The 19,382-nt window shown below is 41.4% G+C and overlaps 1 protein-coding gene across 1 annotated transcript in view; it reads left to right on the forward strand.

The window, feature by feature from the left end:
• The window catches only part of STK24 (serine/threonine kinase 24), a 77,056-nt gene that overhangs the window by 36,578 nt on the left and 21,096 nt on the right, over positions 1-19,382 (forward strand). Inside the window, exons 3-7 of the mRNA XM_077482991.1 lie at positions 2,028-2,084; positions 9,500-9,608; positions 9,692-9,849; positions 15,212-15,397; positions 17,791-17,933. Of these exons, the coding sequence (XP_077339117.1) occupies positions 2,028-2,084; positions 9,500-9,608; positions 9,692-9,849; positions 15,212-15,397; positions 17,791-17,933 (653 nt within the window). The remainder of the gene's footprint in view (positions 1-2,027; positions 2,085-9,499; positions 9,609-9,691; positions 9,850-15,211; positions 15,398-17,790; positions 17,934-19,382) is intronic.

Raw genomic sequence — 19,382 nt, forward strand, 5'->3', positions numbered from 1 at the left:
CATTTCACAATTCTTTTGAGAAGTGGAAACGTTTGATACCTGACCTGGCGGAGGAGGGGTGGGAGGAAACTACTGAAACTTGTTTCCAGGATATTATCAGCACTTCCGATCAATATGTGCAGTTTAAGTTCATTCACCAGCTGCATTATACCATTATACGGCTAGATTGGCTACAATGGGTCTGAGAAATGAGGCCGTGTTCCCTAGATGTACATTTGATAAGGCTGATCTATTTCATATGTTTTGGAGTTCTTCTAGACTGGATGCGTACTGGAAGGACCTGTTTAAATTTTTTTGATGATCATCTTGCTCTCCCGGTGCCTCGAAACCCCTGAGGTGGGGTTGCTGGGTATACTAAATGACTTTGTCCACAGGACATCAGCTTGGACTTTACTACGTACCATTTTATTTTATGCACGTAAAGTGATCTTATTGCACTGGAAAGAGAATGCCCCTCCAAGAATTCAATCCCTGTATGGTATTATTAATGGTGAACTCCCCAAATGTAAAATTGTGTATAAAAATAGAGCTTGTTTGAAAAAGTTCCATAAGGTGTGGCAGCCGTGGTTGGATGTCTCTGGTTCTTTCTGGGGGACGGTCCTGTCCTCGCAGGACCCCTAGTTGGGGCTGTGGGGGTAGGGCCGGGACCTCGGGTACTGTAGAGTGTGATGCTGGGTATAGGGGGGAGGGGCGAACTAGGGTAGTAACCAGCAATTCTATGACCCTATGAGGCTGCTATTTATGTTAAAAATGATACTGCGCAGTGGGACGGTGACTTGTTTGGATGAGGTGTGTGTGTGTGTGTGTGTGTGTGTGTGTGTGTGTGTGTGTGTGTGTGTGTGTGTGTGTGTGTGTGTGTGTGTGTGTGTGTGTGTGTTGGGATGCCTGCATGTCTTTTTTTTGTGTCTTTGTTTGTTTTGTTGGGGTTTTCTGTGTTTTTGCGTATAACTGTCTTGTTTACTCCAGTGGTGCATCTCCACTGTATATTTTGGGGGTTTTCTTGGAGTGTTCCGAGTGCTGCCATAGTTTTTGTACTAATAACGGGATAGGCAGCGGACTGTGTGCCAGCTCGCTGCATGGAGGGTTACCTACAGGGGGGAGTGCTCGGGCCACTACATACATTACTTTACGCTGTATCCTGAGGGTTTATACCTGTCTACACATCTGGAGTGAGGCTATTCGCTATGTATCCTGATTGTTGTATAAGCTGTATGTTGGAAAATTTAAATAAACACCTTTAAAAAAAAACATGTCTAAATACTAGGTATGTTTAGCGTTTTGAGCATTAATTCATTTCAGTGGCCAGACTCTGATATTATTCTGCCCAATAAATGAATCCACACCCAGGCTCTTGATGCCTGTAAACACGCCTAAAAGCTTTTACAAGCGTCAGGCTTTTTTTCTGCAAAAACGCTGCTGCTAGGAGGAAAGGCTTCTAGGAGAGTTTGCAAATTGTCCTGTGTGCTTGATTCTTAGGAAAGTGGTGGAACTGCTTTTTACAAGTGATGGGTTTATGCTCACTTTTTGTTCACCTTCAGGCTGCTCTTCCTAGCTTGTAATACTTTTCTCTAAAGTTAACTAATCAAGTTCTAAACACAGATTGGGAGGTTTTATGTATTTTATTCCTAGAGATGCTGGCTGCTACCCTGTCCATGATGGGTTTTTTTCCATAGCCTGCTGTTTATTTTGTTCCATGTGAATCCGTTGTGATGTATAGTTGCTTGCACTATGGTGGTTGACAGGTGTGGAGAGCTCCGTTAAATCGGGCCCTTTCAGCCTAAACATGCGTGTCTCATTATGATGGTAACCCTTGGAAATGTCTTTTGTTTTTGTATGTTGCCTAGACAGCTCCTTTAAGTGAGGCAATTTGCGAGACCTATGTCACTCTAGAGAAATTAAAAATTGGCATGCTTAACCATGCAATTACTGTAGCATTATTACTTGAAATTAACAGCTATAAAATATGTCATAGTATAAGGCTAATAATGAATATTGAATATGATGTTTAATGAGGATTATTTTTGTAGGACACAAAATTATGGATTATAATGGAATACCTCGGAGGAGGATCTGCTTTGGATCTGGTGTGTATAATTCCATTTTATTTTTTTAATCCTAAATGTGACATGTTTAATATATCTCTCGTAATAATCCTTTCTGAATTCACAGTTCTTCTCAAAAGTATTGTTCATCCTCTCAAACTGTACGTTTCTGACGATTGTAGCTGATTATTTAAGTTCACTAATTGGATGACATCTAAAGAAAACGAATATACTGCAGACCTATAAATAGGTTTGCAGATGCAATTAATCATTGTCTACTTGTTCAAGTAAACTTTGTTTAGATGGACAGCTTGCTGAAAGTTGATGGTGGCTGTTCTGCTTTCTTGGCTCAAGCTTGGTTGTGATTTTACTGTCTGCCATTAATGGAATTAAAGGCTATCATGATCGTGGTCTGTGGTATGTTTTACTAAATAATGTGTTAGTATGTCTGAAAGGAAGAACAATATATGTTCAAGACCTTTTGGTTAGTTTGGAAGGACTACTAATAACTGACCTTGTGTACCACCCACACTTCTAAAAGAATAAAAAGAGCTGTGATGGTGGAGACTGTGATATCACGACTCTTCCCCCCCCCCCACCTCATCCAATCAGAAACCACCTTGTAGTCAATGAACAAAATACAAAGCTTTCTATAAATGGCATCAGTGCCGAACAAGCATTCCAATAAAAATAGCTGTGATCGTGTTCTCTGATTTGACAAGGTGGAGACTGTGATATCACGACTCTTCCCCCCCCCCCCCCCCCACCTCATCCAATCAGAAACTACCTTGTAGTCAATGAAAAAAATACAAAGCTTTCTATGAATAGCATGAGTGCCGAACAAGCATCCCCCCCCCCCCCCCCTGTATAAAATGGCACAACCACTTGCATAGAACTTGCCTGGATAGTTGCAGCTATCACCAGAGTAGCACCAACTACTACAATAATTTCCCAGCATTCCATTGGGTATGAAATATGCATACCCACACTGTGCCAAGCTGACCCACTGTAAATATGTAATACAAATAATTTGTGGAGCTCAACTTAAAATACAGGTTGCACATCTGCTACAGAACATTATGGGGGGGGGGGGGGTTAAAAGGAGGTAAAAGAGCATTAGCTGTTTTCTTTCATGTACTCCATTGGAATTCAGAAAAATTTAGGAGAGTTGGAAAGAGTCACCTGTGGGCTGGATATGTAATTGTCTATATGTAGTATTTAATATTTACTCATCTAAAATAAATACAAAAATCTGATTAAACTAAATAATAAACCACTTGTGTGTTGTGGTACCCAATGCTGAACAAATGCTGTGTTGTAGTGTGCAAAGCCCTTTTTCTTTATTGTACATCACAGGACACAGGGCCATAGTAGTTACTATGTGGTTGTAGGCCACCTTCAGGTGATGGACACTGGCACACCCTAAGACAATAAGTCCACTCCCTATATAACCCCTCCCACTACTGGGAGTACTTCAGTTTTTTCGCCAGTGTCTTAGGTGTTGGTCACGAGTAAAGATGTGCTGAGCTCCACTGGAATATTCCTTGCTAGGGGAAGCTATGCGACGGATCCATTCAAAGTGTCTTTTTAGGTCAAATTGAATGGTACCCGGGCCTTGTGTCGGAAGAAACAAGGTTTAGCCCATAAAGCTTCTCTTTTTTTTAGAGAGCTGGACCCCGGGATCCAGTACTTTGTTTTTTTTCACCCATAAAGTTTTCCTGGAGGGGTGCTTTACAGGTCCAGGAGTGTGGATCTCCCAATAAAAAGGGGCCCCAGTTCCTGAAGGTTTTTTAACGGAGCCCACAGTGAGGGGTGAAGAAGGGGTGAATATTGGGTCTGATTGGTTTTACCACAGAATCTCTGTGGCGGGAAAGGTAAGTGGAGATTTCTAAGGAATTTTAAATTCTTTTATGAATTGTCTCCTTTAAAAAGTAAATGTTGTTGTGCCTAAAATTCACCACTGGTAGCCATATAGAGCACGTACCTTGTCATGCTTTCCATAGATCACTGTCTCAGCAGAAACAGCAGATCTCCTTTCTCTCTTTTTTTCTAAAAACACCCCCCTCCTGGACAGAAGCTCTCCCCCCCCCCCCTCCCTGGATTGAGGGGGGGGGGGCAGAATGATCGTCGGATACCGCTCCGTTCTCCACCGCCTCTGTATGGCAGTTTTCTGTTTTATCAGCTCTCCTCCTCGCCCAAAAAAGGGCTCAAATGGGACTCCCTCAGACTCTAAAAAGCCCTAAACTCATCTCTGCATTGGCATCCTCCCCTGAGAGATCTGAGGTGGCTAGACAGAGTGAGCCATCAGAGCTGGAAAATGTTCCAACTGTTTCCAACACTGCAGCCCCTGTCTATATTACTGAAGAAGTTTTTTCCTCAGCCATGATAGGTTTGGAAGAAAGGTTAGCGGCTTTAATTGGATCCCAGTGTGGGGCAAAACACGACAGGTCCCCGTCCATCACCCAGGACCCTCCAACTGAGGAACAAGGGTTGGGAGAAGACTAATTTTCTCTCAGGGGGCCGTGAAGAGGCTGATGACTTCTCTTCTGAGGGATCAAATGCGGAAGGATCAGCGTCACAATCTGAAAGATTGGTGCAATCTCTTACTGAGATGGTCCATTCCACATTTATGCTACCATTAACTGAGTCGGTTGATAAGCCCACTTCTTCTTTGGGTCCGCTAAAGCCTCCTCGAACTGTGCATACCTTTCCTGTCCATTCATTGCTGGAAAAGCTTATGTATTCTGAGTGGGATCACCCAGATAAGCATTTTTCTCTGGCAGGTTTTGTGACTCGGCCTGCGCTGGCAGCAATTGGTGTATGTCAATCCTTGAGAGACCATTTTAAACAGGTGCTCAAGGTTATTCCTAATCAGCAGGCCAAGGATTTAGCCGAGCTACCGGGGCTTTATGTTTTGTAATCGACGCTATGAGAGATATTATTCTCCAGCCCTCACGCCTTACGCTTGGGCTGGTACATATACGTAGAATCTTATTGCTGATAAATTGGTCAGCTGAAGCGCCATACAAAAAGCTTCTGGCTAGTTTTCCTTTTCACAGTTCATGGCTGTTCGGGGATGAATTGGATAAAGGCAGCCAAAAAATTTCTAGTGGAAAAAAATACCCTTTTGCAAATTATGAAGAGGAGTAAACATATTTCATTTAAACAAGCTCCTTCTCCAGTGCCAGGGGCATCTGCCTCCAGGCAGTCACAACGGCCTCCGCCATCAAGTTCAAAAGGTAAACCTCAGGGTCAACCCCAGGGAAAAAAAGTCCTGGGGGAGGAAACCTACGAGACAATATACTAAAGCCTCCTTATGAAGGGGCGCCCCGCTCGCTCAAGTGGGGGAAAGACTTCTGCAGTTCTCAAGGGTCGAGCAGGTAGAATGTCAAGACAGAGGGATGACTTCCTCAATAACTCAAGGGTACAAACTAGAGTTCCAAAAATTCCTGTCTCCTCATTTTCTCAGATTAAACGTCTCCAGGGATCCAGAGAAAAAGAAGTCTCTTTCAAGTATTGTACCATCTTTTGTCTCAAAAAGTGATCTCAGTGGTCCCCATGAAAGAGCAGGGATTGGGGTTTTATTCAAACCTTTTCACCGTACCAAAACCAAATGGGGATGTCGGACCCATTCTAGATCTCAAAGATCTAAACTGATTTTTGAATGTCCGCTATTTGTTTGGAGTCAATCCGATCAGTAGTCTCCATCTTATAAGGGGGAGAACTTCTGGCGTCAATCGAATGAACAAATTTATTGTATCATAGCACAGAGTGGTAATGTGGATACAGATAAGGTATAAGGGTGCCACGTCCTATAGATTATTGTATAGTTAGGGGGAGGGAAAACTTTAAAGTCCCTCCCCCTAAATATACAATTCTGGTGTCAATCAACATCAAGGATGCATACCTCCATGTGCCTATTTTCCCCGCTCACCAGAAATATCGAAATTTTCGAGGTAGAAAATCTTCATTTCAGTTTGTAGCTCTGCCTTTCGGTCTAGCTACTGCACCTCGAGTGTTTACAGAAGTCCTGGCCCCTCCTCTAGCCAGATTAAGGGCCTAAGGTATAACCATTATAGCTTACCTAGAAGATTTGCTCTTGATAGACCAGTCTTTAGCCCGCTTGGACCAAAGTATGATCACCACAGCCAACTACCTGGAATACCTAGGTTGGGTTCACAACCTAGTGAAATCCTCCTCCTTAAAACCATCAGGGAGATTAGAATACTTGGGTCTGATCATAGATACAGCCCAGAAAAGTGTATTCTTGCCCCTAGCAAAGATCGTGCCATAAAGGAACTGATTCAGGTGGTCAAGGCAAAGAAGAATCCTTCTATTCGACTTTGCATGAAGTTGTCGGGAAAGATGGTGGCTTCATTCCAGGGCGTTCCTTATGCTACAAAACAGTATCCTATCGGCTTGGAACAAGAAGGTCCAAGCTCTATATTTCCCAATGTGTCTGTCTCCAAGGGTGCGCCGGAGCCTCAGTTGGTGGTTGATAACCAAGAATCTGCAGAAGGGAAAATCCTTCCTACCGGTTACCTGGAAGGTGGTAACAGATGCCAGCCTTTCAGGTTGGTGAGCAGTCCTGGAAGCGGCGACTGTCCAAGGGAAATGGTCCAGATCAGAAATTACCTTACCCATCAACATTCTAGAGATTCGGGTAGTGCGCTTGGCCCTGAGGGCCTGGACGTTCAGATTACAGAATTGTCCTGTCGGGATCCAATCCGACAATGCCACAGCAGTGGCACGAGAAGTGGTATGGCCCATAGAGAGTTGAATCGCATACTAGCTTAGACAGAAAACAATGTACCTTGCCTATCGATTGGCAGTCTTCATTGCAGGAATTGAAAATTGGCAGGCGGACTACTTGAGTCGCCAGCAGTTGCTCCCGGGAGAATGGTCCCTTCACCCAATATCTTCCAGACAATATGCCAAAGATGGGGGATCCCAGACGTGGATCTGTTTGCGTCCTGGTTCAACGAAAAGATGGACAACATTGTGAAAGGAACAAGGGATCCACTAGCGTGCGGAACAGATGCCTTGGTGTTCCCGTGGAATCAGTCATCAATGATTTAAGTATTCCCACCTATTCTGCTGCTTTCACGACTTCTTTGCAGGATAAGGCAGGAAGGGAAGTCGGTGATTTCTTGTGGCCCAGAAGATCCTGCTAAGCAGAGATCATAAGGATGGCAGTAGGGGATCCATGGACCCTACCACCACGTCCAGACTGTCTTTTGCAGGGTCTGGTATTCCATCCTACCTTTCAAAAGCTAAATTTAATGGTTTGGCTATTGAGACCCACATTCTGAAGAAGCTTGGGCTATTGGGTTCAGTGGTATCTACCTTGATTAATCCAAGGAAGCTGGCCTCCAGAATCATATATTATAGAGTCTGGACGTCCTGGTGTGAATCCACGGGTTGGCACCCCAGGAAATATGTCATAGGTAGAATCCTTGACTTTCTGCAGATGGGGTTAGAAATTAAGATGGCTTTGAGTACTATCAAAGGCCAGGTCTCTTTTTTTATATAGCCATATCTTCTGCAAGAAGGGTATCAGAGTTGGCTGCTCTTTCGTGTAAAGAGCCATATTTAATTATTCACAAGGATAAGGTGGTATTGCATCCTCATCCTAACTTTCTACCAAAGGTAGTGTCAGGGTTATATCTAAACCAGGGTATTGTTTTACCTTCATTTTTTCCAGAACCCTATTCTACGGAAGAGAAGTCACTACATTCTCTGGATGTGGTGAGAGCAGTCAAAGCTTTCTTAAAGGCAACTGCTCAGATTCGGAAAACGGATGTTTTGTTTGTGTTGCCTGAAGGTCCTAAAAAAGGACAGACAGCATCGAAATCTACCATGTCTAAATGGATTTGGCAAGTAATTGTTCAAGCTTATGGTTTAAAGAGGAAGATTCCACCCTCTCAAATCAAAGCGCACTCCACTAGGGCTGTTACTACCTTGTGGGCAGTGCATCACCGAGCTTCCATGGCTCAAATTTGCAAGGCCACAACTTTGGTCTTCAGTCCATACATTTACCAGATTTTATCAGATCAATGTAAGAAGGCATGAGGATATTGCCTTTGGGCTTAGTGTGCTACAGTCAGCAGTATAAGTCCTCTGGTCTCATGGTGCCCTACTTTTGTTGTGTCTCCCTCCCCTCAGTTTGCATTGCTCTGGGACATCCTACATAGTAACTACTATGGCTTTGTGTCCCGTGATGTACGATAAAGAAGGTAGGAATTTTATAATGGCTTACCTGTGAAATCCTTTTCTTGGAATACATCACGGGACACAGAGGTCCCTGCCCTCTTCTAATACACGTATATTGCTTTGCTACAAAACTGAGGTACTCCTAGTAGTGGGAGGGGTTATATAGGAAGTGGACTGCTTGTCTTAGGGTGTGCCAGTGTCAATCACCTGAAGGTGGCCTATAACCCACATAGTAACTACTATGGCTCTGTGACCTGTGATGTACGTCAAACAAAAGGATTTTACAGGTAAGCTGTTATAAAAATCCTATTTTTACTAAAAGCATAATTTTGTTTCTGTCTCCATCTATCAATTTGTAACCAGCCGCTATCCATCCTGGTGCTCACTGTGAATCCTTTTCTAGACCCTGTTCTACTGGTTTGCTTTTCAATCATTTTTTTGTGTTGTAATTTTCAATTCTTTCTATGGCCAAATGTTGCGGCTCCTGATATTAAATGCATTCTCACCTAAAATAAAATATATAAAAGAAAAAAAAAAGGAGCATTGTTTGTTTAACAAAATATTACCAATTTCCAGTATGTACAATCATGTCTTTTTTGATTGGATCCTCTAGAGACAAATGATGTCCTGATTTTCCATAGATATGATAGGAGTATTCAAGCAATCAGATTTAAAACATGAGTGAACAGTCACGTGTTAGAAAGCTGGGACCGTCCACTAACACTAACCTGGACGAACTTAAAAACAGATAATTACTGTATACAGCTATGTTTATGCATTTATTGCTTGCTATATGGCTATTGTAAATGCATAAGGTGTCATATAGATATGTGGTTGAGCTGATGGATGGATAAGGGTGGTTACATGCAGCTGGCGAAGCCGCATTGTTTACCCAACATTTAGCAAGCCTGCAAAATCCTGCATATTCAAGTAAATGGAGAAGTACCACAAACAGCCCGTGGCGTGTTTGTTGGCAAAAATTTGGTAAAATTTGGTCTGGCAGTGAGGAGGTGTCACATCGCTTCCACGCTGCCTGTCAGTAGCCTCTGAAGTGCCATCCAAACGCGGATTGGGCTTCAGAATAACAGGAGATTTAGACTTGTATCTAAATCTACCCATAATGTAATAAGACAATATTTTGGTTTTCTCTTATGATATTCCGTGCTGAGCACACTTTTTTTTTTTTTTTTTTTTTTTTTTTTTATTTCCACCTCTTTATTGATTTGTTGTCTATTCTATGTCAGCTCGAGCCTGGTCAGCTAGACGAAACACAGATTGCTACAATATTAAGGGAAATACTAAAAGGACTTGATTATTTACATTCAGAAAAGAAGATCCACAGAGACATCAAAGGTAAAAGCATAGCATTGGCATGAGCAATAGGTAGTTTCATGAGATAAGTGATTGTGCTAACAAAAATGTTGTTTATGTCTCAGCTGCAAACGTGTTATTATCTGAAAATGGCGACGTTAAGCTGGCTGACTTTGGTGTTGCTGGGCAGCTTACAGATACGCAGATCAAGAGAAATACTTTTGTGGGCACCCCTTTCTGGATGGCACCGGAGGTAATAAAGCAATCAGCGTACGATTTTAAGGTAAGGAACAGGGTATTTTTTATTTTATTTTTCTCGGGCCTAATGTTAATTAAAGCACAGGTAATTCAATGAATAATGAATCACTGTCTGAACACAATTCGCTTGTGTTCCATTTAAGGGCTGATATGCTTGTGTTCTGTGATGAAGACTTCATGAATACTGATGATGGGCAAACCTGTAGAACGACTTCTGAAATGTGTACACCACTGCCTATTGTGTCTGCCAAAGGCAGTCCGCACATATTCTACCCAACTCCAACACGCAATTCTTTCAGAGTTTGCAATCTAGGTCTTTAACTATGTCATGGCAGATTGTAACCTTAACAAATCGCAAACATATTTCTTACATTTGGCCACATTCAAGTGTAGGGTCAAAAATATCTGGCTTGTTCAGTGATTAAAGTCCAACTATAGGCAAAACCTTTTTTTTTTTTTTTTTTTATCTTTTCATTTTGAATGAAGCAAGGGAATGTTATAACCACTGTCGTTTTTTTTTTTTTTTCATCATCTGTGTCCCATTGCAGAGATTTCCTTTTAGTTCTTGTCCCATAGCCAAACAAGAAGTGAGAGGAAATCCCGGCAAATTATGGGAGTTTCTTGGAGACCCCCCCCCCCCCACATCACCAGAACTAGTGTCCCCATTGGAAGATTTCCTCTCTATTACTTTTCTGGGGACAACCCAAAATGTGTGGGTTTCTATACTTTACCTTTCAATGATAATAGTACACAGGACAAATAGAGAAGGGTGAATCACCTTAACCACTTAAGCTCCGGACCATTTGGCTGGCCAAAGACCAGACCACTTTTTGCGATTCGCCACTGCGTCACTTTAACTGACAATTGCGCGGCCGTGCGACTTTGCTCCCAACCAAAATTGATGTCCCCCCCCCCACCACAAATAGCTTTCTTTTGGTGGTATTTGATCACCTCTGCAGTTTTTATTTTTTCGCTATAAACAAAAAAGCGATTTTGAAAAAAACACATTATTTTTAACTTTTTGCTATAATAAATATTCCCAAAAAATATATAAAAAAACTTTTTTTCCTCAGTTTAGGCCGATTACATATTCTTCTACATATTTTTGGTAAAAAAAATCACAATAAGCGTATATTGATTGGTTTGTGCAAAAGTTATAGCGTCTACAAAATCGTTTTTATGGTATTTTTATTAATAATTTTATTTCTACTAGTAATGGCGGTGATCAGCGATGAGTTTTTTTTCTTTTCTCTCGTGACTACAACATTATGGTGGACACGTCGCACAATTTTGACACAATTTTGGGACCATTGGCATTAATACAGCGATCAGTGCGAATAAAATTGCATTGATTACTGTAAAAATGTCACTGGCAGTCAAGGGGTTAACACTGGGGGGCAGTGAAGGGGTTAATATGTATCCTAGGGAGTGTTCTAACTGAAGGGGGATGGGACTGTGCAAGGAAACTAACAGATCGTTCAACAGACGATCTGTCAGTTCACTGCTCACAGAACTGGAAACTGTGTGTTTACACACACAGCTCCCGGTTCTCCGTGTGCCCCGAGCGATCGCAGGAGGCCGGCAGTCTCAATCACATCGCATCGGCTCAGGGAGCGCGTGGGGGGGGGGGTGCGTGCCTCCGGTGGCGCGCAAATGCCTCCTAGTGGCTGTTTGTTACCGATGTAACATAACGGCGATCCGCGCAGCTGAGCCATGCTACCGCAGTACAAATGTGGCGGCTGCTCAGCTAGCGGTTAACGGGGCACAGATGGCAATAAAAAAATTACATCTAATCCTTGTCTATCCAAAACATTAAAAAAATCTGAGACCTCTTTCGAGTGATACTTTTTGATTTGTGAGAGTGCAAGGGGTATGACTTCAGCTTGAATTATAAGCCAGAGCTTTTGTGGCTGCTAAGGTGCACCGTATAGATTTCTTTGTGTAGTAAAAATATTAGCTGGCACCATACATTAATTGTATTTAACCACTTAAGCCTCGCTTTAACTGACAATTGCACAGTCGTGCGACGTGGCTCCCGAAAAAAATTGGCATCCTTTTTTTTTCCCCCACAAATAGAGCTTTCTTTTGGTGGTATTTGATCACCTCTGCGGATTTTATTTTTTGCGCTATAAATAAAAGTAGAACAACAATTTAAAAAAAAAATGCAATATTTTTTACTTTTGCGATAATAAATATCCCCAAAATATATATAAAAAAAACATATTTTTTTTCCTCAGTTTAGGCCGATACGTATTCTTCTACATATTTTTGGTAAAAAAAATCACAATTTGCGATTATTGATTAGTTTGCACAAAAGTTATAGCTTTTACAAAATAGGGGATAGTTTTATAGCATTTTTTATTTTTTTTACTAGTAATGGCGTCGATCAGTGATTTTTATTGTGACTGCGACATTACAGCGGACACATCGGACATTTTTGACACATTTTTGGGACCATTGTTATTTATACAGCAATCAATGCTATTTAAATGCGTAAAGTGGAAATGACACTGGCAGTGAAGGAGTTAACCACTAGGGGGCAGTATAGTGTTATGTATGACGTTATGTGTGTTTTTTTTTTTTTTTTTTTTTTTTTTTTTAGGGGGGCATGGCCTGGCATGTGACGTCACTGATCCTCATTCCCTATAAAAGGGAAGAGACGATCGGTGACAGCCACACAGGGAAGCACGGTGAGAGGTTTGTTTACACACACCTCTCCTCGTTCTTTAGCTCTGTGACCCGATCGCTGGACACCAGCGGGCACAGTCACGGAGCACGGGACCGGGTCGGGCGCTCCTGACCCACGGCTGGGCACTTAAAGAATCGCGTACCGGTACGTGCTTGTGCCCAGCCGTGCCATTCTGCTGACGTATATCGGCATGAGGCAGTCCTTAAGTGGTTAAAGCCAAACTTTTATTTGAGTATTAGAGTCTGTGCCCCTGCTAGGAACATTAATCCTCTGTTTGTCCTTGTGACCATTGTCTTTGAGATGGAAATAAAAATGCTATATTTTGTAGCGGTCATTGAAAGAGGAATAGAGGTGAAATCTTCCAAGGGTGACAATTGTTATAACAATTATCTAAAGCTGGCCATACACTAGTAGAATTTAATTCTACTAGTGATGATACATTTTGAAGGATCAAACAAATGAATTTCTAAAAGTGAGTGTTTTTCCGTTCAGGAAAGTCAATTCACTTGAAAAGCAAATGTCTATTGGAGTACTTTTGAATAACATTTGTCACGTCATTTTTAGCCCAGCTATTTTTAACCAGGGTGCCTTGAGGTTTCTTTAGGGGTGCCTTGGCAAAATGCCAAAAAATTGCCCAAAAACTGTATACAAGACGGTGGGTGGATGAAACCGGCCTTTTATTTACACAAAGCCATGGGTTTTCATTCTACACCACTACAACCTTCTAGCTGTCAATGACCAATGACCTCATCAGTTGATAAGGAAGATGTCAATTGCCTGCATATCATCCTTGTTTGACCCTCCTTTTCCTCTCTCCCATCACCTTTAAGGTCGCATTAGCTAAGTGGTGGGGGGAAAAACTGAGGGAGAAGAGAAACATTGGAATACTAGTCAGTACCAATTTGCAAAACTGTAATTGCTTTCGAAAAATAAATCACCTTCAACGTTGGGTGTCCCACATATATTTGATGTTTCTGCTTCATGTAAAACTATATAGAATGGAGCGCCTCAAGACTCCATCATTTTGGAGGGTGCCTCGAGATTGTCCATAATTTTAAAGGGTGCCTTGACTGAAAAAAAGTTGAGAAACACTGATCAAGCCTACTGTTGAGAATTTTCATACACATGTTCGCACAATTGTTAAAGTGTTACTAAACCCAGGACCAAGCATTCACTGTAACTGGTCTCCCATAGTACACAGAAAGGGCAATTATTTTAGTAAATATAAACTACTGAGAATACCTTTTCTCTAAAGCAGTTTATAGCAGTCTTGTGACTTCTATCAATGTCCAGCCGAGCACTGCTTAAAGCTTCTAGGATTAGTTTTCATTCTCCTCTGACTGTCCTATGAGGCTGCATGACCTCCGACCCTCTGTCTGCTCAGTGCTGATTGGAGTAAGGAAAGGGATGGTTGGCTTTTAGAGTGACATCCAAAAAATAGTATTGAAAAGACATGTACATTGCTGTAAAAATAGCCTACGCATTTTGGACGTTAGTCCTTAGACAGAACTAATATCTGAAATGCATAGGCTGTTTTTACAGCCTTGTACATGTCTTTTCAATGAAGGAATACTAATACTATTTTTTGGATATCATCCTGAGTGCCGACCTTCCCTATCTTTATTCTGGTACCTTGCAGGTGTCGGCAGCCTCGAAGCCTGAGCACCGGATGGAGGTGCTGTTTGAGAAAGTTGTAGCGCCTACTGATCACATGCACCCCCCCAAAAAAAATGTGCTTGAATTACACACCAAACTGAGCATGTGCAGGGTGCCTCCTAGGACTCTGTATTATCAGGAGATGGATTGAGGACAGTAAAAAAGGACAAGGATCAGAGAAGTATCAAACAACCTCTTTACACATCACAGAGACTTAACCTCTTAGGTTCCGCAATGAGTATAACAAACATGTTTTACAGCATATACAGATGGATTTTATTGTTGTGGGTTTAGTAACACTTTAACTAAAAAAATCTGCTAGTGTATGGCCATCAGAGAGGATTTGCCTCGTTTTCTTCTTTCTTTCTGTTGTCTGTTACAAAAAAAGTTAAATTGGATCTCTCTGGTTGGACAGAGTTGACAAATAAAAACTTGAAGGAAACAGTTTGAATCTAGATATACTTTAAGACCAAGTGCAGGTTCTGGATGCAGAGGAACTGCAAGCTACCATTTAAAAAAATCCTGGCATCACCCTTAGGACTGGCCATGGGTGACTAGTGATCAGTGGAATGATCGGAAAAAACCCCAAAACAAAAATGGATTTCCCCATCCACAAAAGCAAGGTGGATGTAGAAATCCTCCCAGTTGTGCTATTGTAATTCTGACAGCGGGACGACTCCTCTGCTGTCAGAATACACTGATCAGCAGCTGCAGCTAATGATTGATAAAACATTTTTAACAAGCCTGTTTGTCAGACGTTGATTGTTAGATTAATCGTTTGATCCGTCTATGGCCAGCTTACATCAGATTCTCTGCCCATTGAAGCGTTGGGTACAAGCTTGGTAACTGCAGATGTATTTCTTGAGATACATTCTGAAATATCTAGTCTCAGGAGTGATTAGCTTCAGTGTAGCTCTGCTGTAGGTAGGTGTATGAGAATATATATGAATTTAATAGTGCCTCCTAGTGGACATATTCCATTGCCCATGTAATACACAGACGAGCTCCTTGACCTGTTATATTACTTGTGTTTTGGTTACAGGCTGATATATGGTCACTGGGCATTACAGCAATTGAATTGGCGAAAGGAGAACCACCTCTGTCTGAAATGCATCCGATGAAAGTGTTGTTCCACATTCCCAAGAATAACCCCCCCACATTGGACGGAAACTACAGTAAACTCCTGAAAGAATTTGTGGAGGCCTGTCTGAATAAAGAGCCGAGCTTTGTAAGTTTAAACATTGTTTTATATTTGTGTAGTATGTATTGGTAATCGCCAAAGACTAACAAGAGCTTGAGTGTTCTCGAGTCCACAATGAAATCTTCTTCTTCTCCATACTGGGAGATTATTGGGGGGATTGTGATCAGGTTTACCATAATGCTAATGTCAGTTGAAACTGGCATAGTAACTAGTACTCATCCTCTAACAAAATGCTGAAGGGCCATGTTTTTGAATCTATACTTATTTCTAACATTATGGAAGAAATCCTATTTTTATCAAGTGATCTCTATAGTGGTTTCAGCCATCAGTATGTGGTATTCATCCATATTGATAATAAGCCATTGGGATTGATTTACTAAAATGGTAGAGTGCAAAATCTGGTAAAGCTTTACATAGAATTTTAATATTAGTTTAATTTAAGCTGAAGTTAGAAGCTGATTGGCTACCACACAGAGGTGCACCAGGTTTTGCACTCTCCAGTTTTAGTAAATAGACCCCATAGTGTCAGATTTGTTGAGAACATGAAGCAGCAAAATCTTACAACCATGGACAAGGCATGTGAAAACATAATGAACACATGGGTTGAATTGGGATTTAATGATTTTTAATCTAAGGGCCCATTGTCACTTTAAACTTCTTTAAGGGGTAGTACACCCACTTTTTGCCATTTTTATAGTGGGGTGCATAACAGTACGTCTATCTCTCGGGAACCCTGTTAATGAGATATCTGTGCTTGAGTTCTGAGTTTTTACACTTGCCGTGACCATTATGATAGACGTTTTTCCTCCTGTTGGACTTAAAATGTATGTATTAGTATAGCGAAAGAAACCGAAAGTGCTATAACATACATGGGTGGGCAAGAAAACATTAATTTCCCAGGTGGTCAAAAACAGATTTGAGGGCTACAGCAAGTAGATCCTTCTTTTTTTCAAATCCAAGCCATATACAAAGCCAGAAGCTGACTCCACCTTTTACTTATTGGATAACTTTTGAGCAAATTGACTGCACAAATGGTTAAAGTAGATCTAAATTCTAACTGAATGACATTGAATATGAAAAAGCAAAGAGCATCAAACCGTTTTCACAGTTGTGCTGATCTCCTGCCTCTTTTCCGGCTCTTCCACTTTACATACAGTGTTGGTTGCCTGCAACTTCTCAGGATTGGTTTACTGATGGGGCAGTGGTAGACTGTGCCTGCACGCAATTTTGTGTTTGGCACAGTCATTTGTGATCGCTTAACCAATGGAATGTTGACAAGGTGACAGTGTAGTAGCTCAGTTTGGCAAAGAACATGTTGTTGTCCTTTTATAGCAGGAAGTGCCTAAACAAGTACCTCCACGGCAGAATCGGCAAGTATTCATTCACTTTTAGTGAAAAATGTAGCTGGCTTAATTAACCCCTTCCTGCCGATGTACCACACTGGACTGGGCTTATTTCCATGGGGCTGCAAATATGCGTATCTCCCCTTCTGCTGGGAGAGCACCTCCAGCACAGAGACCGTGGTCTCACCGCAAGCCCCATACTACCGATCGGGACCCGACACTCACAATTCCGGATCACCTGATCACTGTGGTAGCCTCTGATTGGCTACCACAGTGATCAGTCACTGTGAAGTCTGCCCCTGTGTTTCTCTCTCTGTGAATGGAGAGGAAAGATGCAATGCATCTTTCTCTTTCTTTGCAGAGTAAGAAAAAAAAGTGCGTGTAAAAAAAATTATAATAATAAATAAACAAAGAAAAATAAAGAAGAAATACCTAGATCAAGGATTGACCTAGGTTAGTGCCAGGGTAAGGCTACTTTCGCACTGAGTTGGTTTTCAAGCGCTTTAGCACTAGAAATAGCCTCTGAAAAGCACCTGAAAAACCTCCTCCCATTCATTAGTGTCTCTCTTCACACTGGGAGGTGCACTTGCAGGACGTTACGAAAAGTCCTGCAAGCAGCATCTTTGGGGCCATTTGGGAGCTCCCAAAACGCCTGGCCCGTTGCAGTGAATGGGCAGTGCTTCCAAAGCGCCTGAAAAGTGATTTGAAAGTGATGCAAAACTCTATTTTTATTTATTTTTTTACAATTTTTTTTAATTTTATTTTTTGGTAAAAAGTGACGCACGTGTCTGAAAAGTGCCACTTTTTGAATATTAAAAATGAATTAAATAGCATTTTTGGTTTTGGTGCAATGTAGCTCCACTTTAAACTTCATTTAGGTTGCAAAGAAGTAAAAAATCTTGCTATCCATTTGTGTGGATGCCCTCAATTTACATTGTATCACATGCATCTAATTTGCATGGTTAAAAAACCTGCAAAGAGAACAAAGAAACGGGCATATCTCCATCAGTGAAGATTGTATCAGAATTTGTATCGTGTAACATCAATGCTCTTGCCTAACAACAATTTCCCTTCTAGAGACCAACGGCAAAGGAACTCCTGAAACACAAATTCATTGTGCGGAATGCCAAGAAAACATCGTACTTAACAGACCTGATTGATAGATATAAGCGATGGAAGGTGGAGCAGGGTAATGAGAGTTCAGACTCTGACTCTGATGGGTAAGTTTATACCCCTGACTCTGACCCCAAAACATTGGTGGCCATAAATCAATCAGTCACAAATACATCACAATGAGTGATGGGGACCTTATATCGCCATGCATGTCTTGTTCCCTGACCAAGCAAGTATGGATTGGCAGGGGTTAGGTAAAATCTGGGTTAAGTTTAAATTGCGTTAGGTAAAGCCAGACCTTGTTTGCTTCAGATAGGATTTTTTAACCCTTCCTTGCGCTGTCAGCTTATTTATTTTATTTTTATTTTTTTGATGCCTGTGTCCTGCTGAGGACATTCCCACCTTCAAGAATTTCCATAGAAACGCAGACAAGAGTCAAGGTAGCACTCCTGATTCTGGAAACCTAAGTAAAAAGCTGCCAGTTGCAACTGATATACACTCAACCCCAAAACTGTCTCTGTTAAGCCCCATACACACTATCAGATTATCTGCTGAGTTTTTCCTTCAGATTTACCAAAGCCATATAATATGAGGACAAACCTTAGGAGTTTCAATGTGTATGCAATCAGGCAGGCCCTTCTACTACATGGTTTTGGTAAATCTGAAGGAAAAACTCAGCAGATAATCTGATAGTGTGTATGGGGCTTTAGAGTGGTAGAAGGACAAATAGAGTATATATTCCTAGCGAAAACACTGGCAAAAAAAAGAAACTGATGGGATGTGACTATTGCCCACTAAATTCAAAACAAGTTTGCCTTTTACGTATACATTACCCGATTCAGCCCCAGAAGATTTTACCCCCTTCCTGACCGCTTTAACTGAAAATTGCGTGGTCATGCAGCGTTGCACCCAAATAAAATTGACTTCCTTTTTCCCCCACAAATAAAGCTTTCTTTTGGTGGTATTTGATCACCTCTGCGGTTTTTATTTTTTTGTGCTATAAACAAAAAAAGAGCGACAATTTAGAAGAAAAAATATTTTTTACTTTTTGCTATAATAAATATCCCCCCCCCAAAAAAATATATATAACGTTTTTTTTCCCCCAGTTTAGGCCGATATGTATTCTTCTACATAACTGGGAAATACTTGTTTACATAGGTATCTCACCATTCTGCGGCTTCGTGACATGATCGCCGGGAGAGCCCCCTAGCCCCGCCAGTTAAAGGGGATGCACAGGTATGCCCATTTACCCACCGCTGCCATTGTGCCGATGTATATCGGCATGCAGTGGTCGGCAAGTGGTTAAGGTAAAAGGATAAAGGGTATGTAAAAAGTAACAATGCACTTCTATTACTTGTTCTCTTTAGATCTGTCAAATGTATTTTTTTTTAAAGTGCAAAAAAGTATCTGTTAATCCTTCCAGAAATCTTGTCTGCTAATAACTTCTTGTGCTCTCTGCTCTTGGAATACTCTTACCAGTTAAATTGTTCCAAGCGATCTCTAAGGATTACAAAAACCCTCACCTCTATGTAATAGAAGAAAGGACGTAAGGGAAA

Source organism: Lithobates pipiens, unplaced genomic scaffold (genome assembly GCF_037356315.1).
Source record: "Lithobates pipiens isolate NorthernLeopardFrog02 unplaced genomic scaffold, aLitPip1_a1.2 Scaffold_16, whole genome shotgun sequence".
Classification (NCBI taxonomy): Eukaryota; Metazoa; Chordata; class Amphibia; order Anura; family Ranidae; genus Lithobates; species Lithobates pipiens.